Source organism: Diabrotica undecimpunctata, chromosome 8 (genome assembly GCF_040954645.1).
Source record: "Diabrotica undecimpunctata isolate CICGRU chromosome 8, icDiaUnde3, whole genome shotgun sequence".
Classification (NCBI taxonomy): Eukaryota; Metazoa; Arthropoda; class Insecta; order Coleoptera; family Chrysomelidae; genus Diabrotica; species Diabrotica undecimpunctata.
In genome coordinates, this window is record NC_092810.1 from 127,035,990 (window position 1) to 127,063,347 (window position 27,358).

The following is a 27,358-nucleotide window of genomic DNA, read 5'->3' on the forward strand; positions in this document are numbered from 1 at the left end:
ACACAACTAACTAAAGATATTTTTAACACCGTAAAGAACATGACATTAACTTACTTAGCCCACATTATGCTTAATAATAGATACTGACTCCTCAGTTGCGAACTCCTCACTTTCGAACTGCTGTGAATGGAATAAGATGGGCCAATGTGGTCGCTAGAAGATAGGCACCTTTACAAGAAGAATCATTCGATTAAAGGAACCATGACCTAACAGTAAATAAAAAACAGGAAGAGGAGTTCTTAGATTGGTTAATAACCAGTTTTCTTAATAAAGGTAGAAGAAGGAATACTCAAAAAAGAGTTTTTACAGCTATGTAAATTACAGTCATCAAAATTGTTATGTGTTACAACTACCACTTTAGAATTGCGAACAACACCACTGAGCTAATCTGGACTCAAATCTTAAATAACGGTATATGTTGCGAAAAACAATACCACATTTAAACTTGAAGCTATTTTCCAACTAGTGAATGACTCAATATCAAAAATTTCATGAGACAATTGGCAAAAAGCTATGACATGCAATAGCAGAGGAAGACACTTCCTTTGCTACTACATGTCATCTCATGTTTACAATGCTGGCTTAAACCCTTAACGCTTCAGTTAAAATAAGGCTACAGTTCTATATTGTATTACCAGACATTAAGGAATGGTGTATAAATGAAAGACTGGCTAAGTGATTTGTTATTAAGTACCAGTAACATCGATTGTTCGATCTGACTTTATAAACAATACCGATAAATCTTAAAATAAAAACAATGCGATTAACTTATCAATGTGTAAATAACCTAGTTTTCATGACCACGTTAAAAAACACTAATCAAAATAATCAATTTTTTAGAGAAAACGTGTGAAAGCACAATGTGAAAAGGTGTAAAGTACTGTAGAAAGAGAAACAAGTATAAATGGAAAGGAATTAACAGAGCACAGTGCAAAATAACAAAAGCAGTCTAACCAATTAAATGTAAACAATGGCCAAAGCAGTGAAATGAATCAAAATGTATGATGGTAAAAACAAAAACCAAAGACAGACTCTTAGCTATCTATGAGTTTTTGGCGGAACATTGTCAAAAAAAGGAATGATCAAAGGAGACCAGATATTTAAAAGATAGGGGAAAATGTTTAGAGTACGATGATCGTAATAAAACAAAAAACAATATACAAGACTCGGATTTAACCTCCATTCATTACAAGCAAAGAAAAGAGTGTCCAGGAGTGGAATAAGCTTAATATCTAACTCAAAATTATGAAATATTTTTCCTACTTCAAAGAATCACTTTACCTCCTATCGGGTTTCCTGGCAGAATCACAATTCAAATAATCGAGATGCATAACAAAACATCACTTAGAAAAAAATCACGGACCACCGCACACAATAATAATACACTCCGCGTGAATCGCGCGAAATGAAAATAATTGATAGTCTATTCGCGTTGTGAAAAGCACGTGCAATGGATTCTGGTGATTGTTGTACTATGCCGTGCCGTGGGTGCGACGTGCAGCGAGCGATACGTCTTGCGACGTTGCCAATATGCAAAATAAAAAATGTTTCCAGATACATAACATAGGGATATTTTTTATAAACGTGATATTCACGTAGGAAAAGAAACTTTATAAAATAGTGTAAAACGGTACAAAAATGTTTAATACTACATACATCTCCAAAAGTTTGGAATACGTACAAATAATATATCTATCTACGCCTATGGTGGTTTTAAAACTGTTGTTGATATTCATTCTCCTCTTATAGAGTGTTTTTTAAATGAAAATGATAAAAAATTTGAAACGTTTTTGTATGATTTTGGTCACATTCAACTGATTAGCGTATTTACACATTATTTCAGTCTTTGTTTAAAGTTGAATTGAGCCGTTTAAAAATGCCTAGAAACGTGATATCTCATTTTGACAGATCTAGAGTAATCGCTTTGTTACAACAGGGCTTTAGGCAAAGTTATATCGCTAATATTGTTGATGTTACTCAGAGTACTGTATCGAAAATTAAAAAAAAATCCAAGATACAAATGATGTCAATGATGCAGAAGTGGTAGAAGTCGATGTACAACAGCAGCACAAGACCGGCAAATACCATTGATAGCTCGAACAAATCGTCTGGAATCTACAAGTGGTATATCCAGAGAAATTTCTAGGCTTCAAGGACTGACTATTTCAACCAACACAAAATAGTAAGGTTGTAATGGGCTGGAGAAATGGTGCATCATGGTCCTAACTGGAATAACGTGATGTTTTCTGATGAGTCAAAAATTGGCTTGGTATCTGATTTGCGAAGAACACTGGTTTGGAGGGCCCCAGGACGACAAGCCCCACTAGAAACAGCCCAACCGCGTGTCCCATTTGAAGGTGGCAGTATTATGGTTTGGGGTGGTATTATGAGTGGTACACGGACGCCTGCTGGTTCCGGAGAGAAGAGTCACTGGTGCTGTGTACATCGAGGAAGTTTTAAATCCTGTCGTACGTCTATTCCGAGGGACAGTAGGTGATGAATTTGTGTTTATGCATAACAACCCGCCTCCTCATCGAACAGCAGCACTACAAAATTTTCTGGAACAAGAAGGAATATCTACATTACAATGGCCCTCGACATTCTCAAACACGCAGCTTGGGACATTCTCAAAACACGCATCAAGAAGCGAAACAATCCCCCTATTACACTTCGAGAACTAAAAGATGCTGCTCGTGAAGAATGAGAGAGAGTTCCGCAAGCCCAGCTCGACCAGTTAATCGGCAGCATGCCAAATCGCCTACAGGCATGCATACAGGTAAATTTTTTTCACTCCAAGAGATAGATGTTTTTCTATACTAATTTATTTTTAAATGTAAGTTGTATATTGTAAGTTTTTCACTCCAAGAGAATAAATATTTTTTTTGCATATCGTTTATCTGGTTTTGAGATTTATTTAGTATTTCTGAGAATTGAAACAAAATGATGTTTTACTATTCAGAAGAGTTTATCAATAAAAATTAATAAAAAGATGAAATATTCCAATATTCCAAACTTTTGGATATATGTGTAATATTGGAGACGTTTGAAATGCCATTTTCACGAAATATAACAAAATACAACAAAATAAGTGAACAGCAGTTGATAGAACATATTTACGAACGACAAAATTATATAATTATTTAGACTAACTACAAATTGTCAAATTTATTGCAAAGCGGAAACAAATAGTAGAAAATTTTCATAAAGAAAACAGTCTCTTCAACTGTAAACAGAAAATTATCTCTGCAATTGTTTCAGCATATAATCTGCATTAAAGCATACTTATCCACGTATTTTCAGTTAGAATGAGATCTGTACATTCTGTTGGTGGATGAAGATCGTTACGATTCTTGTTTATTAAAAAAATATACGCTAGAGAGCTAAATTGACGGTTATCATACATTCCATGAAATTCTTGACCAAGCTGCATGCGAAAGCATTTATTTTAAAAAATCTTTGGGATTATCTCATTAATTTTTATTTTTAAAAAACCTGTTTGGTAGGTAAATAAATTTAAGAAACCCTTGAGGAAACTAATATAAGATTTTCCTGACGAAAACCATTACATTATCACGATGAACTTTTTATAAACGGACAACTTTTTTAGTTTTGATTTTAGACCTTAGAATGATTCTTTTGTGAGCAAAACTGTGGACTTTTTTTTCTTTAAGATGGTCTTTGATAGTGGAAAAACTAAATTTGTCTTCTTATATAAAGGTCAAGTTCATGATAATGTCTCCTCTCTCCTTCTTTACTTGCTGGCAGTGGCGGCGCCAGGTGTAAAGTATTGGGGGTGCACACATATAATATTTTTTAAGATAAACAATAGATAATACCGTAGGCCTCCGCTTGAGCCCTATTTCCGTAGGCAAACATTGTTTGAGTACCGTCAAATTACAAAAATCAAAGAACCTTATTAAAAATGGAAATGGAAATTATAATTTAGTTTTGAAATGTTACAAGCAAGTTTTGTATTGAAAGTCAAGTAGCCTGTCTTTTTTTGAGATAAATTCTTCAATATCTAATTCATTAAAATTTGGAATTTATTGAATCATTTTTTTTTCAATTGACGAGTATGTGAGTGTATTTTTCATTGGCATCATAACAAGTACTTGAATAATTAATTGCAAATTATTTTCAGTCAAAAATCGGAAAGTTCTTTAAAATCGGATCTCCTATAAATAATTTCCAATACAGACCTTAATTTCCTTTTGTTTAAAAAGGGATAATTGCCAATTGCTGATTCCAATGCCAATGTAGGAAAATTTGAAAATAATTAAATATTACTTAGTAGTTATAAACTGCTCAGATCTGTGATTTCTGATTTCAATCACTGTATAGTTAGATAAAAATATATAAATGTTTGTATGAAAATAATTGTGGGAGTGCTCGTGCAATTTGTGCTGACGAGAGAACCGCCACAGACTGCTGGTCCAATGTATTAGATATTTACAACCATATAAAAATCTACCCTTCCAATTCCTGCTTTGACCACTAGTTCTCTTATTATTTGTAACCTAGTATAACATCTTTCTTGTCCAAGACACGTTTTCTGTTCATTCCTTTTTTTATTGCCCATTTTACATTAATAACTGGAATAATATTTAATTTTTTATAAGACAGATTCGCAGTTCTTCATTTTTTGATTGTTGTGAAGAATTATCTGTCCTTTATTATTTAATATTCCCTCATTGGTAACTCCTGGTCAGTACATGATAGTTTTAGAAAGTTCACACTTAAAAAACCCTAACTTGACCTTTCGATCTCTCAACGTTACATAATCCGTGTATGCTATGCAGTGGCACACTGATTGGGAGACAGTAGCATAGCAGAAAGTTCTACAGTATATCACTCAAACACGGCTACTTATTATGGGATATTCTACAGAGGCGTTCCAGCAGGTCCCAATGATATTTTTCATTGGAATATTCATAAGGATTAATAATATTCAATATATACATTGTTGTGTAAACCTTGTCGTGGTGGAGGGACTCCTCATGCTCGATTGTTATTGCTAATTCTGTTAATAGATCATAATAGAGTGAAAGCTAAAGTATATCAAGCGATATCCAGGTCTCAATTGCCTTCTTTCGGCATGCAGGGCTCTGCCAAGTGAGACTATGTATGCCCTAATTTTTCGTGAGAGAACAGAATGGACTGGAAATAAACAAACAAGCAGCTCAAGTTATTTGGAAAGTTCCGCTGCAGAATATATTTAAACTACTGAAAACTAGTCAGCAAAACATCGATAAAGTTAAAGATAATTACATCACATATTTATCGAAGAAAAATAGAAGCACTAGATTGAAAACGTTTATAAGAGCTCAAGCTTTTTGAACATTTCTTACGGAAAATAGGGAAAGGTTAACACAAATGTGCACCAGGAAGTCAAATATTAAGATTGCCATATCTTAAAGCAGTTCAATCTGAAAACGTCGCCAGACTTATTCCGAATGGCCATCGATAAAATAAAATGGTTCGTTAAAAATCACCTTAGGAAATTTGACATCTGAAAAAAGAACCTGATGCATGTGCAATCTTCAAATATCTGTAAATATTACAAGTGTGGCAACATCGCCGACGCGGGAGAGTCGGCGTAGCATCGGCGTCGTTGACTTGCAGTGCGGAGGTCGGAGGCGGGCGACAAGTAGGTCGATGAACAAATAACAAACCCTAGGAGAAATGAACTATAAGCCAGTGGCGTACCAGGCAGCTCCAGAGAGGTGGTTCTCGACCAAAGTTTCTTTAGAAAGAATGTTTACAGATAAATTATATATATGAGCAGTCAGAAAAAATGAAATCTAGTTTCAATGTCATATTACGTATTGTATACTAAAGTAAATATAACGATATCTAATATAGAATTCTCCTAATCCTTATCAGTAATGTAGTGTATACAGCATGATATAAATTCAAAATAATTAGTGAAACTAGCTCATTTCCGATGCCTTAAAATCATTTGCCAATAAGCAGAACTGCAGAAATCTATCACATAAAAAAAGGAAGATTAATAGAAAGCTTTTAAAAAACTGCAACCTTGTTTAATTTTGAATGCCATCGATGTTCTTCTTCTTCATTGGTTATTTCAAATGAAAACACCTAAATGTCTTATTTTTGATAAATGATATTGATAAGTGTTAAAAAGAATATTTTTATTATGGCTCTCATAGTCGCACAATGGTCCCTACACCTTCTTAATTCTACTGAAGGAAGTTCAAGGGTACAATTTTATGACTGCGCACTTTTTAAGGATAATGTATGCCTGGTGCGGAAGAGTATTTTTGTAAAAATGCTTATGTATTTGGTGTTAGAAGGACAGTGTTAATATCTAAAATGATATATACAGAGTTTTAACTAATTTTTTACTTGCGACTCACATGTGAGTCATGCGCACCCTGGTAAGATTTTCTTGCTATGTGCTGACTGGCGCTCATGTGAGTCTTACTAATTTGATTTCTATTTTTGTCAACAAATAAATAAAAGCCAACTAAAATAAGGATATCTATATATTGCACAAAAAACTTCAAGTCCAAAGTTTTCCAATCAAAATAGTTTTAAAATATTTTTTATAATTAAAAAAACTAAAAATTCATAACGTCAAACAAACTAAATTATAACAAGTCCAGGCTTTTCCTGACAGTTTTCACAATAATATATTGTTTGTTTTCGTAAGTTATCTCTTGAATATTGCCTACAACGTTGTCTTTGTGTTTTGCCGGCATGACTTACTGCAGAAATTTTAGTAATAATATGTGGTGCTTTGTTGTTTGTAATAATTTTATTTTGTTGATTTGGTAAAAGTGAGGTAAGAATCGATAATCGAAAATCGTAGAGTGACATTTTATGACCTGAGTACTCATTGTATAACAAATGTGAATTTAATAGCATTAGTTGAAGAAAATGTATTCCTAATTTTTTATACCACCTCAACGTCTTTCTGTCACAGGGGTAGTGGGAACTCAGTTGATCTTGTTGGTCAACTCTTCCCATATGCTTATTGTAATGAAATATGGGAGCAGGTTTGCTCTTCGTTTGTTGTCTTTTGTTTATATATTCAATCATGTCGTTTCCAAATTCATTAGATATATACAAAACGTCCCTTTTGTCTTTCCATTTTCCTAACAATATGTTTTTTAATATTTTACAAATAATTTTTGTGCTATTACTCCTCTAGGATTTTCTTTTCGTTTCACATTGAGGGTGAGAGTGCAGTGTGTACTTCGTATGGTTAAATAGTGAGCTAACTCATATGAATTATAAAAGTTGTCCATATAGACACTATGTCCAGAATCTCGATAGTCCTCCAATGACCTTTTCCTCCCATATTGTCGGCTGCTCCAGTATATACCGAAATTTTTAAAATTTGTTTGGTTCAGATAACATGTATAACTTTATTCCCCATTTATGGCATTTGTTTTTGATGTACTGGCTCCCATCACATGGCTTGATGATAATAAATGGCTCCCATCTTTCTCCCATCGTTAAAAAAATTGATGATTGGTTAAATTTTTATCAGACGATCTGTAGAATTTTGTTGGTCATAATTGGTAAAATGTAGACATCTCACGATTAATAGAAATCTGTCACGACTCATGTGCTCAGCGAAGCATTTTATATTAAAGACATAATATTTAACTTTATTGTTCCTGTGTGCAACACTAGTGCTAAGAAAGTCAACATTTCTTCGAATGTAACAGGTTTTCATCGTGTAGCTCTGGACTTCTCAGTATGTTCTTCCCAATTCGAATAATCCCAACCGCAGTCCTGACCAACTTATATCAAAATCTGAATAATCATCATCATCATCATCGGAATTCTGCTATATGTTTAAAAGTTGTAACGATAAGACTACCAAAGAGAATTGAAGTACTATTGTAAAAATAATACCTCAATCAACCAGGGGAGCTTATCGTCTATACCTTGCCTAGCTCAGTATCTCAAGGGTGAGTTCGTCTTGTCTTAAACTAGAGATTGAACCTGAGTTCTTAGTTGATAGCAAATAAGCCAAATTTTAACCAAACATATTTATTAAAAATAATAAAAAAACAATAATTAACCCTGCCAAAGCTTAACAGTTAATAAATGCTACTTATTGCTTCGATGGGCTGCTTGTGTGTTCTAGCTGTTAGGTCCTCCAATTAAATGTTGTGTCTTCTGGCGATCTACAGTAATATGTGTATGTAGGTCCTGACTAAGTTGTTAAAATCCAATATAGCCAATAAATTCGATCTGGTCAATAAATCCAATAAACTCAATAAAGTTGTCGATATGACAATAAACCCAACAGAATTTGTAGACCATAAAATGAGTATTATAATAATTTTTGCCTTCTTTTATTAATTTCAAAAAGAGGCAAAAAATAATCCCACCACCTTGGAAAAGTTTTGACAGAAAGTGGGAGACTAAATGAAGTTAGATCATGAAACTAGCTTGTCTGTCAACACGGAACAGAATAGTCTGCCGGACAAAAAGAGAGAGGGCGAATATTTATTCTACGGGACAGAAAGAGAGAGAAAATAAAGACATAGGAAGAAGAGTAAAACAGGGCGCCATCTACTTTTTAAATAAAAAATAGTAAAAATTAAACTGAAGATAAAGAAATTAATAAATTAATAAAGAAATTAAAATGAAATAATTATTTAAATATAAATTAATAGAGATGTGACGTTTATAACGTTACAAAGTTCTTCTTCAGTTAAAGGTATTTTATAGTTTTTATGGACCTACCACATTATTATGCATATTTAGTTAAAAAGAAAAAGAAAAACTTAAAACATGTTCTAAACAACACGCCCACAGATTCACAAACACATACCTCTAATGCTGTTGAAATACTAACAACGTGTTTATTTTGAACGAGTCATGCGCATCTGACAAAGGAACGATGCAGCTCACATGAGAGACATGCGCAGTCAAAGTGTTAAGCTAGAAGCCTTGAAGAATATCGAAAATTCTATAAATTGTTATAGTAATAAAGTAAATAAATAAACAAAAGCTATAGGCCGCTGTTTTTAATTTCAACTCAATCGTTTTTATATGGAGAATCAGCAATTCTCAGTATTCTTTTACAATTTTTTGTTTAATAGTTTCCTGTTTTGTACTATTATCCATTATTTCTTATCCCCCACTGTCATTCCGCCCATATTTCTAATATGCTCCAAATGCCATAATATCTTCGATGTGGCCTTTGCTCTTGTACCTGATTGTACTGCTCTTGTGCTTTTAAGCTTATCCATGTGAGAATACTTATCCATGTGAGTGTCAAGATTATATTGTTAATTTTAAACTTTGTTTACTCTTAAATTTTAATCTTTAGAAATTTTAATGAAATTTTAGAAATATAAATGAAATCGACAGTATAACCTAACTACAAATGACAACTGATACGAGGTTTTATCGAAGAATTTAAATATACATTTTACGTAGAGTGTTTTTAGTAAAACTGCTCCTTCAATCATAAGCAATTCCTAGGCAACATAATTTAAATGTATTATCAATGATATTACACATGGCTGTGATGATTACCAACCTCCTTAGAGGAGTACCTAAAGAAGAAGAAGATTATCAATGAATATAGCGTCTATATTCTTTGGTATTATCTTCAGTTGTTAAGTAATACATTTAAAATACATGCTATAAAGAGCAACAAATAATTTAAAAGTACGCGAATAAAAATTGACGAAGAGATAAATCGAAAATTGCCAACATTTGTGTCAAATTTATATTCGCGTTCACGTGTATTAGAAACGAAAGAGTTTAAAGTCATTAATAAATAATATATGTTTACGGAGTATTAAATATACTATTTACAATAAAATATTGTAATATATACCTACAAACACTAATAAAAACATGGCTTGTGACAGAGTAATCGTTGGCATACATACGTATTAAAATATTTTGAAATAAAAAATACTGCGTTGACGTATATAATTCTTTAAAATAATATTTACATAGAACGCTTAATGAAAAAGGAAAGGCCAGTACTTCGAAAAAAATACTAATTACCATGGGAATCGGTACAAGGTTAGTACAACTGATAGTCTGGTAGAATGGGTATTATTGGGATAAGAATGGAATACCAAATTAGTACAAATGTATAAAAGATACAAATACAGAAGATACAGAAGAATATACATACACAAATGTATAAAAATGCCACAAATCAACAGAAAATATTTTTATTCTACTAGGTGCTTACCGCTGGTTTATATACAATTTCGCCAATTTTCGTCGACTTTTTCGTGGGGCACATAAACGTCTTCGTGAACTACCCATTGTAAAAACTATGAACACACTGGTTTGTCAATAGTCTCATAATCTGAATCAGAATAAACTTGACCATTTAAGTAAGCACTAAATTCTCGTTCCCGGTTCAACATTATTTATGACCCTACTGAGAGAATGCGGGTATTATAAATACCTGCTACAAGCTCATAAGGTATATACCTGCTCATAGCTAGATATTGACAATAAAGACAGCCTTTGTTGACCGAGAGAGATAACTTTTAACAGAGCTTCAAGCTTTTCTTAAAAGTTTAAACAAAATAGCTGCTTTGTGTTACACCTTATGTTAAAAGTAAAAACAGATTCCGAAAGAGGGAAAAATTCTATAGTGACGTAACTTTTAAATTTTTTTTTAAGTTAATTTTAAACAAAAAAAAATCGAAGGAAATGTTGTTTAAACAATTTAATAATTTATAGTTAGTATATTAAGAGTTAGTGCACTAGAATATCTGCCATAGTATTAGTATTATTTTATTTAAACTTTTACATTGGAATTTAACTATGCCCAGAATAGCGAAGAACGGCCTTATTGTAGAGTTTTCGTCGTATTCTTGTTGCAAAAGAGGTACAGCGCTATAAAGTGGATTCAAAAATAAAATTTCTTCTTTATTTATAATAAATAGGGCCTTAAAGTCGGTTGCTTCTTTGGTACTAGTCTCTAGTGTTTTATTATTGTAGTTACACCTTTTTCTCATTCCTCTTGTTTTTCTTGTGTGTTACTTTCACACAAATTGGCACTATATCATTATATTGACTATTTATTCGTATTTATGTTTCCTCGTGAAGAGAGCCCACGTATTGACCTACTAACAGTCGCAAAATTCCAGACCTACTTGATTTTTGTGTTACAAAGGGCATTAATATGAAAAAAATTTAAACCGAGTCCAACATAAATCGTCTAACCATTCTCGAGTAATTATAATTATCTTTTCGGATATATTACAGATACTACAAAAGCATAGACTGCACACAAAAACTACAGACAGAGAGTACTTTAAAGAAAATTAAGTGAGAGAGTTTACTTAGAAATTCCGCTTAAAACAAGGGAAGACTTACGATATAGCAGTCGTCAACTTTACAAAAAGTATACAGCAATCGGCATGGTTAGCCACCCCCGAACAATTCATTCCATACATAAAATATAAAACACCCCTAATTTTTAAACAACAAATCGCAACAAAACGTAAATTAAGAAAAAGATGACAAACAAACAAGATGGAAATAGACAAAAAAAAATGTACGAAGCTTGCAAATAACTAAAGAAACTGCTACTTGACATACAAAATCAATCTGTAAATAAATACTTATGAACTGACAGCTACAGAAAACACTGATTATATTCCTTGTGGAAAGCCACAAAAAAAACTCAGAAGACTTCAACAGCATATCCCACCTATTCAAAAACCTAGCTGTGGTTGGGCATAAACTGACGTCGAAATATTTAGAGTGTTAAGATTACAGAAATTTATTCTCTAATAAAAGAAATGAACCCTAAGAAAAGCTCTGGTTGTGATCTAATAAACGGTAAAACTATACAAGATCTATCTCTTTTAGATATAAAAGCACCTCATCAAATAATCAACGCAGCATTAAGATAAAACTACTTCCCCTATCCCTGGAAAATTGGTCAAATAATAATGTTACTAAAAACTGGGAACAAAACCAGAAGAACTAAACTCATATAGGCCAAAATACAAAATTGGTTACACATTTGGCGTATGAAAGCAAATGGCAGTAAATCTGTTCATGTAACGTTTACTATCAAACGAGATAACTGTCCACCAGTCACACTTAATGAACTTTAGCTTTAACACACAGTAGATTAACATGGCAGAAGCACATCTTTGCTAAAAGGAAGCAATTACGTCTGAAACTGAAACAGTATTATTGGCTCATAGGAAGAAAATCACAACTCACCCTCAAAGACAAACACCTTCTAGACAAAACTATCATATTGTTCTGAAGCTATTTTCTTGTGGCATCTTAAAGCAATTACTATTTTAATGGAAATAAGCCACAATTGAAGTTTATTGACGTTTCAATTTCCACTTCGGAAATTTTTCTCAAAATACAAACATTATTAAATTAAACAAATTTTGTGTTTTGTTACTTGATGAAAAATTTTTCTAATAATTTAATTTTATCTGACTCATTTATACTGACACCTCAGACATACATTATACATTTTAAAGTAGACGACTTTAAAATGATATTGCCAATATTGTTGAGTTGCGTTCCTGAGACGACTTTATTGTACGATAGTTCATTCAATTACATGAAATCAACTTTAACTTCAGAATATCTGTCAGAAAAAAAATGATAGCATGTAATTCGTCTTTAAAAAGACAACCACATGCCATGATGACAGTAAAATTCTCCTGTTAGTGATTCCATAGTTAGTGATTCCATGTTGTTGAAATGTTATATGTATTTCCTAACTTTTTAAGTGTTATTGATAATGCTTTTATGCATGGCATTGTTATTTTCCTCATATTATTCCTTGTGTATGCTGTAGGATCCGAACTACTAGATTTCTGGAACTAGAGCGTATTGAATTTATCAATTCATTCAAAATATTTGAGCCCAAATTTCTTTGAATTTCATCACCTGACTGTCTTCCAACATATATTTTTCCATCAATAGAACTTTATATTGTATTGTATATGTAAAAAGTATATATCAAAGATAAGTGCTAATTTTACACGGAAGAGTAGAGGGAAAACGAGGCCTAGGAAGGCGAAGAATGTCCTGACTGAAGAATTTCCGTTCGTGATACAAAAACCACAAATATTTTCAGAGCAACAGTGTGCAAATTGCCATGATGATCGCCAACATCCGAAACGGATATGCGCTACAAGAATATGTTTTAACACACTATGTATAATGAAGTTGCTTATTGTTGTCTGACGATAAATATTCTGCCTGAAACTCCAGTAATTTAATATATTCTTTTACTCCAGTCGTCAGAGACGAAAATGCCACTGAAGCTCTAAAAATCATACGAACAAGCTGAATTTTGCCGAGAATATTAATTATGGGGCTCCAAAAAAGATGCAAAAAAGTTTACCACTTTTACCTCCAGGCTTCCCCATAAAAGTACCCTCATAGGGGGGTAAAAACGCAAAAAAATCGATTTATCAAGAATCTGTACACTGTAGAACAAAATGTTTTAAATAAAAGCTGTAGCTGAGATAATTTTAAACAAAAATGTGTATTAGCACTTTTTGAATTTTCATGTCATAGCTTTTAAAGATTGATTTTTAAAAATGGAAATTTTACTACGACTGGTCAATGAAAGTGACCAAAATGGCAAAAATCGCGCCACATTAATTTATTTAACATCTTTATAAAAACTGATTTTATTCGCGGCAAAATACAAGAACTGCATACGAAAGCTGCACTCTTTACCTTTAAAACGCATCTTGATTTTTGTCGATAGGACGCTTTGATCAAAAGATATCGAATTTTTACCGTCGAGCTAAATTTTATTGAACATTGATTTCGCGCGTGTAACTGACGTTCAAAAATCGACGGTTGCTTCAAGCGTTGTTTGTGAGAGAACGGTTCATTCTACACAAAAAGTGCTAATTAACATTATTGTTTAAAATTATCTCCGCTATATTTTTTTCTACGTTGTGCAGATTCTTGGTAAATCGATTTTTTTGCATTTTTACCCTCCTACGAGGGGGTTTTAAGATGAAGCCCGGGGGTAAAAACGGTAAACTTTTTTGCATTTTTTGGGGTACCAGAATTAATATTCTCGGCAAAATCCAGCTTGTTCGTATGATGTTTAGGGGTCAACTCCCTGACGACTGGCTATTTGACAAAAAAAGTACTTAAAAAGGATTTTTTATTTTGAAAAATATTTTCGGGTCGTCGCCGGTACTTTGTGTAAATCGTTTGCTCTAGTTTAAACTTACAGTTCTAAGGTTAAGAAATGAACGTCTCTGAAGAATTTCAAAGGAATAATCGTTGACACCACAACATTTATCGAGAAGTAAAAATGAAAAAAACTAATATTAAGCGTTTTATTAAATTTACTCTTCAAGCGTGATCAAATCGGCCAATTAATAGAGGTATATAATTACATGCAATTTTAATCATACTTAATATAATCGGTACTGATTAGAAGATCGTTTATACAAAATATAGGAACCTGAGACCCACGTGAAAGGGGAACGATTTGTGTACAGCCATATGTCGCAGGAGGTGAACGACCTATTTGTCTGGATGCAAGTTCGTTGTCCAGCGAGAATTTGCGGAGGGTTGGTTGCTGATGAGCAAACCAATGAATAGGGTCTAGATGAAGGGAGAATTTTAAAATTTCATTATAATAAAATTTTGATACGCAGTGATACATTATAGTTTTAATAAAATACTTTAAAGCTTGTGTTGGCTATTAACGCATTCGCCAAAATAATTGCAATTTGAAATTACGAGAGAAATGGGAATGAAAATATATTCGTTTACGTTTTTTATATTATCCGATAATGCTCTTCTTGACATTAATTTTTTTCCTTGTGATTCTTTACTCGGTATAATATTTTTTAATAGCAACCCATTCTTCTTTTAGCTAAATCTAATAAACCCAGTAATTAAAACTAGAATTATTGTAATAACTTTTTCCTATAAAAACCGTTTAACAATCCATTTCTATTACGTCACAGTACAACGAAATGATCAGATTCTGAAACTGTTTTCTTGTTTCCATGTCTAAGTTAAATAATGAATTTACCAATAGCCACATTTTGCGTGAAATTCTGAAGACCATGTTGTACCTTCGAATTTGATTACAAATTTTGATTTTTCTGTGATCTTATTGCTGACTTATTCTTTCAGGATTGGTAATCAGAGCCTTTTAACGAGTTTGCTACGTATTTTTGTTCATTTAGTAAGATAAGGGCTGCTTCCTTAATTTTCCTCTTTTTGCTGTCTGTTTCTTTTATGACTATTTATGCACCTTCCCACCGTACGTTGAGCTCATTATCCCAGACATGCTTGCATATCTGGGATCTGTCATTCTCTGTTTTGAATGTACGATACATGCTCCTTTATGCTGACACTTAGTAATCTTGAGATTTCTCCCACATAAAAATTGTTGCATTCACATGGTATTTATTTATAAATGCAGTTCTTTGATGTCTCCTGTGTGTTCCTGGGTTTGTTTTTGGAATTAATAGATCTCAATGTGTTGGTTGTTTTAAATGGCGTTGTGATGTAAATATTCACTAGGTTTTTTAATTTTTCTGATACACTTCTTACCTATGGTATTGTTGTTATCTCCAAATCCCTTCTTATGAGCAGTTCTGGATCGTTTTTGTTGTTTCCTTTCTTCAATCTTGTCAAATTTTGTGTTAATAAATGACAATGGATAATTATTTTTGTTAAGGTTTTTGTTAGCAGATTTTTTTGCTTCCTGAATCGTTTTTGAGTTGGAACAGGTGTTGTGAGCTCTATCGTATAGCGATTTGATAATTTTCTTTCGGATATTTATGTTGCGATTTGGGTGATAATTTAAATATCTGTTGATGTGGGTTGGTTTTCTGTAGACTTTGATTACATATCCCATGTCCTCCTTGTGCTTAACACATCCAGAAAACGTAGTGAGTTGTTGTTTTTTTTTTTCAATGGTAAATTTTATTGATTCTTCTTTACAGTTGATGTTTACCAAACAATTACTCAGTGCTTCTTATCCATAGGGCCAGAATTTTCTTATACTCCTATATTTTGCTATAACTCGATAGTGTACGTTACAAAAAGGGCTTAAATGTGTCTTAGATGGTCTTATTTTCTTTAATTTTGTGTTTTAAAGAATGCCTAACACGATTATACGAACATGATTAACTAAATTTCTTATCGTGAAAGCAACACACCACTTAATTTGACTTAAAATATAAGAATATACTACTTACTCCAATAATTTAAATAATTTTTATATAATAATTAATAATTATTAATGTTATGTATTTTGAGAACGATTTCCGAAGTGGAAATTGAAAAGTCAAAAATAAACTTATTTTAAACTTAAATTGTGACTTTTTCCCAATAAAAATAGTAATTACATGAAGTAATAAAGGAAGACATTGTAATAAATTAATATGTAAATGTAATAAAGGCGAAGAAAACATAGAGCTAGAGCAAATAAGTAGAGAAGAAGTAATAGAAAGATTATTAAAATAGGCTAAGCTGGTGGAGATGATAAAATAAAAAAGAGAGAAGCGCAAATGGTAAAATACGTGGAAAAATAAGGCATAAACTGGCTATGGAAGGCGTGGGATGAACAAACAATCCCTAAAGACTGACAGAACAATATCATCGTGCCAATATACAAAAAAGGTGAACATATAAACTGCGACAACTATAGAGCAATATGTCTGTCAACATTTTAAAAAATATATACGAAAATAATATAGAAGACTAAGACAAGAAGTAGAAATAGAATTAAGAGAGGAACAAGCTGCATTTAGACCAGGAATACAGACAATTGAGAACATATATATCATTAGGAACCTAATAAGAATCATAGACAAGGGGGGAAACTAGTATTACCATGCATAGACCTAAGAGCAGCATTTGACACGATAGAAAGACAAATTATAGAGAAATGACTGAAGAAAACAAATGTACCAACAACATTGATAAAAATTATAGAAAGTACTTACAAAGAAGTAAAAGGAAAAGTACAATAGCAGGGGAAAGATCGGAAGAATTTAATTAGAAAAGAGGTATTAAACAAGGAGATTCAGCCCTTTGCATTCATAATGGTAATAATTAACGAATTGATAAGAAATACTAGACTAAGAAGCAACCAACTACAGACAATAATAGGATACCATAGATTACAGGCGGTAATAATAGAGTCCTTACTGTATGCGGACGACAACTAATCTTCCAAGACCTGCTCTAATTATGATTTTTTCCATAGCCCTATATTAGAAAAAATTGTTAAATATTAGAAAAAAATATTAGAAAAAAATTGATATAAACAAAGTTAAAATACTGAGAAAGAGCAATATTTTTTTTATTCCTACTTTTCCAGATTCAATTTTATAAATTATTAGATCTTTGAGAGATCCCAAAAGCCTTCTCGAACTCTATATTAATGATTTTCCTGTCATATCCTTGAGACTACAACTAACATAGATAACTGATCAAATATGATAAATCATTAGCGAATTGTTTATCACCAATTTATTGAATAACTAAAAGTGAATTCATTTAAAAACCACATTAATGCATAATGATAAATATACTTTTTGGTCATTATTAACATTATATTGTACTATCTCGACCATACTCTATAAGGAAAGCTCAACGAAACAATACCTGTCAGTGGATTAGTCTACTGTGGTCCACGATAAATAAATATTTCCGTGTGCAGAGGCACAATGTAGTACTATCGAAGTAAGACGAAAAGTAACCCTGGGGTAACTCTAGATCAAAAACTCACCTAGAATAGTCATATTGAAAACATCTTATCCAGAGCCTTCGTGGCAAGTTGGATCTGCCGCAAGATATTTGGAAAGACTTGGGGCCCAAAACCGAAAACGACCCCTTGGTTATATAAAATTATTAGGCCCATGGTCACATACGCATCACTCATATGGTGGCCAAAAACACAAAAAACAAAAAAACTGCAAAAAGTGCAGCGGCTAGCTTGTCTGGGAAGCACAAGGGCAATGTCAACATACCCCACTGCAGCTCTAGAGGCGATGCTGAACCTTCCTCTCTTGCAGTTCTGCATAAGGAGGAAGGCAGTACCACCTCAAAACTGCGACAGGCATAAATAACGAAACCAGGAGATCTAGCTGGCCACCAGAAGATTTTGGAAGAAATTCCATTGGATTCTTAGCACAGGCCAACAAATGCCATTCCAGTCAAATTCTACTTCGAAACACCCTTTGAAGTGGTCTTAAAAACCACCAAACGGGTGGTTTGGTGGTTGAACCGAAACTGGAAAATGGTTCAGTCTTATGGTATACGGATGTATTTGAGATTGATGAAAGGACAGGAGTGGAAGTTACTGGTCCCAATTTCGGGATATCCAAATCGCTTGGAAACGCCCCAACACTCTTTTAGGCAGAAATACATTATAGACCTTAGTGCCCAAGAAGGTCTCAACCGAGATATTCGTAGGTCAAAAGTTTTTATTTTATAAGACAGCCAAGCGGCCTTAAAGGCTCTAAAGTCATTTAATTGTGAGTCAAAGTTGATTTAGGACTGTAAACAATCCCTCAAGAAGCTGGCAGAAATCAACAAAGTAACTTTGATGTAGGTGCCAGGTCACAAGGGAATTGCAGATAAGGACAAGAGAAATGAGGAAGCTGACAGCCTCGCAAATAAGGGGCTAACATTACATTCCAGGGTCCACAACCCTTGTGCGCCTATCGAAAAGCCACATCAGAAAGGAACTCCGGACCTGGGAACTCAATCAACTAAGATTACATTGGTCTAACACACCAGGCCAAAGGCAAGCAAAAACGCTCATAAAAGTGTCTTCTACTGCAACAAACCGCCTTCTTGAAATGGGTAAAATAGATATCAAAATGGTCACTGGCCTTCCCACTGGTCCCTGCCCTATGAGATATCTCAACACAATGGGCAAATCTGATAGTGAGAACTGTCGTTTCTGTAACAACGAAAAAGAAACGGCAGAACATTAATATGCAACCGCGTAGCACTATTCTAAACGACTAAAATTCCTAGAAGAGGTCAGTCTAGCGCCCTCTGACATAGAAAACAAGTCACCTAAGAAGCTAATTTATTTCATCAGAAGTATTGGCATCCTAGAGTTTAACTAGATTAAGGTATGCACGCAGGTATCCGATACCAATTTGTAAAAACGTTTATTTATTCCATATTGCTATACGGAGTGGAAACATGGACTCTCGGAATTACAAGTATGAGGCGTATAGAAGCCTTTGAGATGTGGGTTTTTCGAAGGATGCTGAAGATCTCTTGGACAGAGCACGTGACCAACAACGAGGTGCTAAGAAGAATGGTTACTGAGAGAGAACTCCCAAATATTGTAAAAAACAGAAAAACGAGTTATCTAGGACATATTTACAGAGGAGAAAAATACAACTTCCTACGACTTATAGTGGAAGGGAAAGTGGAAGGAAGAAGAGGTCCAGGAAGAAGAAAATGCTCCTGGTTGAAGAATGTAAGAGACTGGACAGGCATGGACACACATTCGATACTAAGAACAGCTCAAGATAGAGAGCAATTTGCTGTAGTTATAGCCAACCTTCAGTAATGGAGAAGGCACCTTAAGAAGAAGAAGGTACGCACAAAAGATCTCTATAGGTCGAAGTCTGGTGAGTCTGCATGGGCTTAACGACAACACATCTATATATCTAATATAATCTAAGACGAAAAGTATTCCTTGACAATTCACAAGTATTGATACTTACACGGGTAAATATGAATAATTTAGAGATCTAAAAAGAAATATAATAAGAGAAAAAGACGAGCTCAGACAGAAGAACATACAAGGAGAACATATGTCGAAAAACAGAATCCAGAGGTAAATTGGACCATTATTTTTTCAATTTTTTATGAACCAGCCTGTATACGCAGATAACGCCTAAACTTAAATAACTAATAGAGTGCAATATTAGTGAAGCACTTACTCTTCGGGAAGCCCTCCGGAAATTTTTTCAGGCTGAACAGCTGGAACTAGTCCGACTGCCAACAAAACAGCAATGGCACTTTCCTCGACTTCCTCCTCTTTCAAAAAATCTGTTGGTAAATTCTTAACTGGAACTGCCCCCTTCTTCAACCGGCACCTACTGGGCAAACCTAGGATCTCGTGTTGGACGTCTCTTTCGTAACTTTCGTCGTCGAAATGGCGGGAACAAATTCGAGCTGTTGCACAATTATTTAAGTGTTTGCCGCAAGCTTGGATCCAGGTAGCGCGCGTTTTCGAATCGCCCGGAAACCGATGGTACCGAATCGAACCACCTTTTGTTTTTCTGTGAGTACTGTTACAACCCACTACTGCACATTGAGGCATATCTTAAGTCCATTTGGAAGGTGATCTGATTAAAAACATGATAAATTACTCGTGATCGAATAAAGTAATGTGTTTCTTTGCTGTCAAGTTTACCAATAAAGAAATTACAAATAAATTGAGGTTCTTTCATAACATTTTATATTTATCAGGTTATCAATGACATTATTCTTAAAGATAAGTTAGATAAGACGACATAGGACGCGATATAGAAGGCAAAGTGGTTTTATCCCGCTTCTGGATTTATATTAATAGAACTAGTCTCCCTTTAACATCACCAATACTATGGAAGACTTACAACAAGATTGGTTATACATATATATATATATATATATATATATATATACCAGTGCAAAGAGTACGACCGTTAATTAAATTTAAAATGTAACAGGTGAATGCATCAGAGGTTTAATCGGTCAATTGTTGCTATTGAAAGAAGTCAACTACTTCATTAGTTTAATAGAATACGTTTTGCTTTTTATTTTTTTAAAAGCATGCTAAGTTTGCTTAGGGAACTTGGGATGTTTTTACAAAAATGAAAAAGCGAATCGAAGTAGTTGACTTCTTTTATTTGTCAACAATTGACCGATCAAACCTGTGCATTCGCCACATTCTAAATATATCTATCTGTCTTTTACCGGTATGCAAATTGTCCGAATCCTTCATTGAGTGTCAAGTGAACATTATCCGCCATAGCCTGCTAGCCAAGCCTCATTAAGTCTCAACATTTTTGTTACATTGGCACACAAAGTCGATTCACATTTTTGTTACAAAGCGCTTGGAACACAATGTGGACATACGTGATATTTATTGACTTTCAAAAAGCGTATGATAATGTCTCATTAGTCAAGCTGTGGCAGGTGCTAGAGGAGCAGAAAAGAAGGAAAAAAAAAGAAAATTCCAAGGATTTATATAAATATTGTAAGGGAGCTGTACAATGATATGACTAAATAAAAATTGGACAAAAAGTGACCAAAAAAAATAAAGGTGACTAAAAAACTTGCGCAAGGTTGCTGCATTGCGCATACGCTCTTAAAATTGATTTGGAGGGGATTTTTCAGGACTGGAACCTATGGGTATTATATATATGAAGATTATAAACTGTACAGCTTGCAGAAGATTAAGATGATATTCGCTACACGATAAGAAAAATAGGTGAAGAATATTCTAATAGTACACTCAAATCAAAAATACTCATAGTTAGAAATATATCGGTATAAACATGACAGGTGATGGTCGGAATAAAAAAGAAATAGAAACTAAAATTGGACAAAGTAATTCATAAATATGTCAACTGAATAGTATACTTTGGAATATCCACATCACTACCAACACGAAAATTAGGATATAATACAAAAGTATCATAAAAAGTATTTCAAGATAATTATGGTTCAGAGATTCGCAAAATAAATAAAAAAGACGGATCCAATGTTGGCGTAGATGTTGCCAACTCACTAGAAAATATAAAGTAAGGAACACTAAGGAATACATCTTCTTCTTCATGTGCCTTCTCCGTTCCGAACGTTGGCAATCAACATGGCTATTCTGACTTTGTTTACGGCAGATCTGAATAGTTCAGCAGATGATAATCCGAACCATTGCCGCAAGTTTTGGAGCCACGAGTGTCTTCTCCTCCCTGGACCCCTTCTGCTGTCTATTTTCCCTTGAACGATCAGTTGTAGTACTCTATATTTATTATGTCTCATAACGTGACCCAAGTATTCCAACTTTCTTTTCTTTATACTTATTCCTACCTCTCTCTCTTTACCTATCCGGCGTAGTACCTCTTCGTTGGTCACGTGCTCAGTCCAGGATATGCGTAATATACGTCGGTAAGCCCACATTTCGAAGGCCTCTACTTTTTTCATCAATGTTGCGGTCATTGTCCACGCCTCCATTCCATATAACAAAACCGGGAATACATAACATTTCAGAAGTCGAATTTTGAGAGGTAGGGTGAGGCTTTTAGAGGTGAAAATTTGCTTCATGCTAGTGAACGATGCTCTTGCCTTTTCTACTCTTATACGTATTTCCTTCGCTTGATCCCAATTTGAGTTAACTGTTGTTCCCAAGTAGATGTACGAATCCACGTGTTCAATTCTTTCATTGTCTAATATCAGTTGCTGTGGTGGTTGTTGGGTTTTGCTTACTAACATTCATTTGGTTTTTGTGATATTTAGTCTGAGTCCGTATTGTGCACAAGGAATACATAGACATCGATATCCTGGAAACTATAGAATGCAAAAGGCTGGAATGGTATGGTTATGTCGGAAAGATCAATGATCAACGATGATCAAGGCGAAGGTTACATTGGATCCTCGCTAACAATAACAATTTAGAATTTACTAAAATTACATAAATCGTCAATATCACAAAATAAAAGCTAACAAAATATGCCAGCCAATGCAAAATTTAACTAAGTTGCAAATTGCATAATAAAACCTCAAGAACTAAGTTTAAGTTGCTGCATGTGATACCCAAAATACCTAAACGTATTGCAATTTATTGCAAACGATACCATCTAGTCTTATAAGAGAGTAAATTAGAGTTGGACCAGGTTTTTATTTTAAGTAAATCAGAAGTTATAGTTGCATGAAGAGTTACAATATTAGAGTTTCTCCAGGTAATACTGGTATCATCAGCAAAAAGAAAAATGTTTCCATCGGTTTTTATGTTAGTGACGTCATTTATAAAGATAAGGAAAAATAGAGGACCCATTACTAAACCTTGCGGTACTCCACATACAATGCTTTTGTGACTAGAGTTAGTATCGTTTGCTCTAACTAGTTGTTTCCTATTCCTCAAGTAACATTGAAACCAATTAAAAGAAATACCTCAAATTTCGTAGAAATTTAGTTATTTTTTTCAAAATGTCGAGATTTACACAATCAAAAGCTTTGGCATAGTCACAAAAAACAGTGTAGAGATTATTGTTTAGTGCTTGATATACCTCATGTAGTACAGAAAACATAGCATCACTGGTACATTTATTAGATAAAAAGCCGAACTGACTGCGATAAAATGTTGTTTTCAACGAGAAAGGACAAAGTCGGGCTTTGATAAGTCTCTCAATAATTTTGGATAGGACGGGTAGTAAGGTAATAGGTCTGTCTATAGTTGCAGACATTCGATTTTTCACCACCCTTATGAAGAAGAATAATTTCTGTCTTTAGGCACTCTGGAAATATACCTTTTTAAAAGGAATCGTTAATTAGTAAGACCAGGACTTCCAACACATTTTTTGGGAGATTTAAGAAAATTTTTATTGATAGTCCATCAGTACTACAGGAAGATTTGCTTTTGATATTACTGATTGTTTGAATTAGTTCAGATTTATCAACTGGTCTTGTAAAGAATGAATTCGAGACCTTTTTTGAATTGAAGAGACAGAAAATAGGATCTTGTTGTGGCAAAATGGTTGATGTGTGGAAGAGAAAATGTTCGATCTGTGTTAGTTTTATTTCGAAGATCGTTTATTATGGACCAAGTTTCTCTTGCAACATTTTTAGAGCTTCCCAGACGATTCTAAAATTAATATGGATTTGAAATTTGAATAATTCGAAATTTGAATATGAATTGAATTTGAAATTAATAATGTTTAGCAGTGGACTGAGAAAGCTGTAAATTTAATTAAAACAAAAATGCCTTTCTTAAAGTTTATTTAACCCTGTATATGTTTCTCTTTAAACCATTTTATATAGATCATTAAGGTTTTAGATTGAATGTTCTTAGCGTCCCAGTTTGTTTTCAGTTCAAACGATTTACACATCACCTCTATTCTAATTCATATTTTCGAATTGTTCATCACAATATCATTAAATTCTAAGGTCATTTTCTACCGTCGTCGTCGTAGTTATCACTAAAATGAGGTTACGAAACGAAGTATTGAAATAGTTTGTTTGTTTTAGGAGTAAATATAGAAGATAAGCAATACTAGGTCATTGAATATACATGTTCTTTTTTTTTAGGGATTTTCAGCGATAAGAATTTCCTTTTAATGTTTTGTGAATCATATGTTTTAAAATACATTTTACAAAGTATTAAATTGACCAATTTTATACATTTATAAATGTTTTGATATACTGAAAGTACAAAAAATATTTTTTATAACTCGTCGAATCAATGTCATGTTTGGAACACGGATAAGAAGAATAATGTCTTCTCAAATATTTACTGTAACATACACGTTTAATAGATGTAAGATCAAGTAACTCAAATTTCCACTAAGAACAGTAACTTGAGAGTCATCAAAGAGGAACTTGTTACTGATTGCCGCTGTATGAGGTCAGCCATTATTCTGTTAGAAAATTGGGTTTTATATTTGCTGAAGATACGATATAATAAAGATAACAGATGGAGAAAGAGGATACTGAAATTGGAGACCAAGAGATAATGCCTACCGAAGCAGAGGTCGTCGACCAACACGTTGGATTGACGATCTAAAACGTTGCCAAAGGAATTAGATGCAAGAAGCAAAAGATCGAAACAGATGGAAAATTATAGGGGAGATCTATGTCCAGCAGTGGACAAGCGAAGATTGAATGATGACGGTATAGCACCTGATATTAGAACATTGTGCAGATAAATCTGAACATTTGTTTTTTGACGTGACAACGTCTTAAATTAGGTTGTGGCTCGGAGTCACTCATGAAAAAGTGTAACGCCCGCTCACGTCTGTTACGATGAGTCACCGAACGAGAGAGAGGTCCGCCGGACCGGCGAATGCCTTGCGTCTCTCTCCCACTCAAACATGATCGGTCCGCTGCGCGCGCAGCACTAGAGAATTAGGCGCGTTGAATCACTCAAATGGAAATTAGTTAAGTTTAAGTTTACATGTACAATGTTTTAGTAAACAAAATATATTTCTATAGTTAAAATTTGTGCAATTCTTATTTTCATTCAATTCCTTGTTCCTATTGTGCAATTTAATAATATTCATATCAATAAATATTCTACCGAGAAAAAGACGTTGTCACGTAAAATCTTCGCCCGTAAAACCGACTTTACAGGCAACCGATTTTTTTTCCTTTAAGGTATGGTTCTCAACCCTAACATGTAAAAACAGAAGACATATCACCACAATAATAAGAATGAGAACAGGTCATTGCTTAACTAAACATCTTTTTAAGGAATACTAATGGGATCTGGTTCTTATGAAATTGCACCACCATAATTCCACGGATAAGCGCTCCGCCAATCAAAGTTGATCGAATAAATGAAAAAGTTCAGAAATAACCAAATAAGAAGGTATTTATGCAGTAAAACCTCATAAAAAACAGAAAAGCCACTAGTCCAGATAATATCAATGTCGAAGACTAAAATTAATTGCAGACAACGAAAGTAAAAGTCTACACTTGATAACAGCACTATTCAATAAGATATACGACAAAGCTAACTTTCCCCCCAAAATCATTCATATACGAATTTACAAGGAGCGTGAGTTTCAGATGGGTGATATTCAATTCGGAATTCGAAATGGATTGGGAACACGAAAAATGCAGAAATAAAAATATTAGTTTATCAGTTTATTACTAAAAAAAGTTAAAATACAAGAATGCATGAGAAGAACCATAAGGAATGAAGCCAAAAATGTATGTAAGAATGGAGTAAGGAAAGCGTAAAACAATTGTAAGATTAGCAGTAAAAGTTTATTATTGCGAGTTACAAATCTCTTGTTTTATTTACAATTATCGCAAATAGGATTAAAACAATAACAAAGTTGTTTTGCCGACTGTAACACGTTACGGTGCATTACATGGCGGGTAGGGGGGTTAAGTTACTCAAAAATCTTCAAAAATTGCGTTACGTAATACTTGAACGCCTCCATACTTGCGTCATGTGTTGAGAGGTGAATTATTCCGAATTATACTGCCTAGTGACTACCAAAAACAAAACAAGCGAAGAAATTAAAAGACGAATAAACCTTATACCTTATATCTTAAACCTTAATAAACCAAAGAAAAATTAAAATTATTATATACAAAACACTGATGAGGCCGGTCCTGATATATGCGGGGGCAGAAACATGGACTATAACGCAGAAGTTGAAAGACTTTTGGGAATATTCGAGCGTAAGATACTTGATACTTAAAATATTTGAAGCTATACACGATCAAGGGCAGTGGCGCAAAAGATGTAATTTCGGATTAAATCAACTCTTTAATGAACCAGATGTTGTAATGTTCATTAAAATACAGCGACTTACATGGGCTGAGCACATAATGCTAATGCCAGACAATACGATTGCTAAGAAGCTAAGACAGGAGGAACGCCTATAGGAAGAAGAAGCAGATTCCGACCGCGAATTAGTTGGTTGAGTTGAGACCGACTTAGGGATATTAAAAATCAGAAGATATTGCAAGGTAAAGTACAGGGCAACAGATCAGGAGGAAGACGCCAGAACTCATGGCTGAAAGACCTGAGGAGATGGTTTGACTGCTCATTCGTAGAAATCTTTCGGACAGAAGTTGCCAACCTTTAAAAGGAGACGGAACAATAAGAAGAAGAACCCTTCCCGGCTCCCAGACGTCGACAATGTGATGAAAACAATGAGAAACTGTATAAAATTTAAAAAGTGGTCGGTTACACGCAGATGAAAAAATTTAAGCAGCAGCAAAGTAAAATTATTAAATAACGTCAGCTTGAGGACAGATGTTATGCAGATAAACAAGTACCTTTGGACGTATCACAGAACCAACTAAAGAGATAGTAAAGAAAAACACTTACGGACAATGGATGGCTGATCCACACAACCAAGTGCACATACATAGAAAACGTGTACAGTAAAAAAAGTGACTGGATAGACAGCGATTTTCTGTCTATTAAATGTTTTTCGACAGATTTATTTGAATTGTTTTTCAATGACGATATAATACAATATATTATTGATTAAACTCTGCGTTTTACGAGTTACACGAATATTGCAGATCCAAAAATAACCGCTGCTGAGGTAAAACGTTTCATTGATATTTTTATTTTCAGTGGATACAAGTACCTACCGGCAGAAATAATGTATTGGCAGATGGATCACAATATACATCAATGATTTCTAATTCTATG

The 27,358-nt window shown here is 33.7% G+C and overlaps 1 protein-coding gene across 7 annotated transcripts in view; it reads right to left on the reverse strand.

The window, feature by feature from the left end:
- LOC140447983 (uncharacterized) overlaps positions 1-27,358 on the reverse strand; it is a 157,946-nt gene that overhangs the window by 34,081 nt on the left and 96,507 nt on the right. For 3 of the 7 annotated variants that reach the window (XM_072540986.1, XM_072540985.1, XM_072540984.1), the window contains exon 2: positions 19,920-20,327. The exons of 2 other annotated variants lie outside the window; for them this stretch is intronic. In XM_072540986.1, the coding sequence (XP_072397087.1) occupies positions 19,920-20,302 (383 nt within the window). In that variant the 5' untranslated portion in view covers positions 20,303-20,327. Of the gene's footprint in view, positions 1-1,281; positions 1,471-10,201; positions 10,325-19,919; positions 20,328-27,358 lie in introns of those variants that run through there. 2 more of the 7 variants (XM_072540987.1, XM_072540988.1) reach the window with 2 other exon arrangements.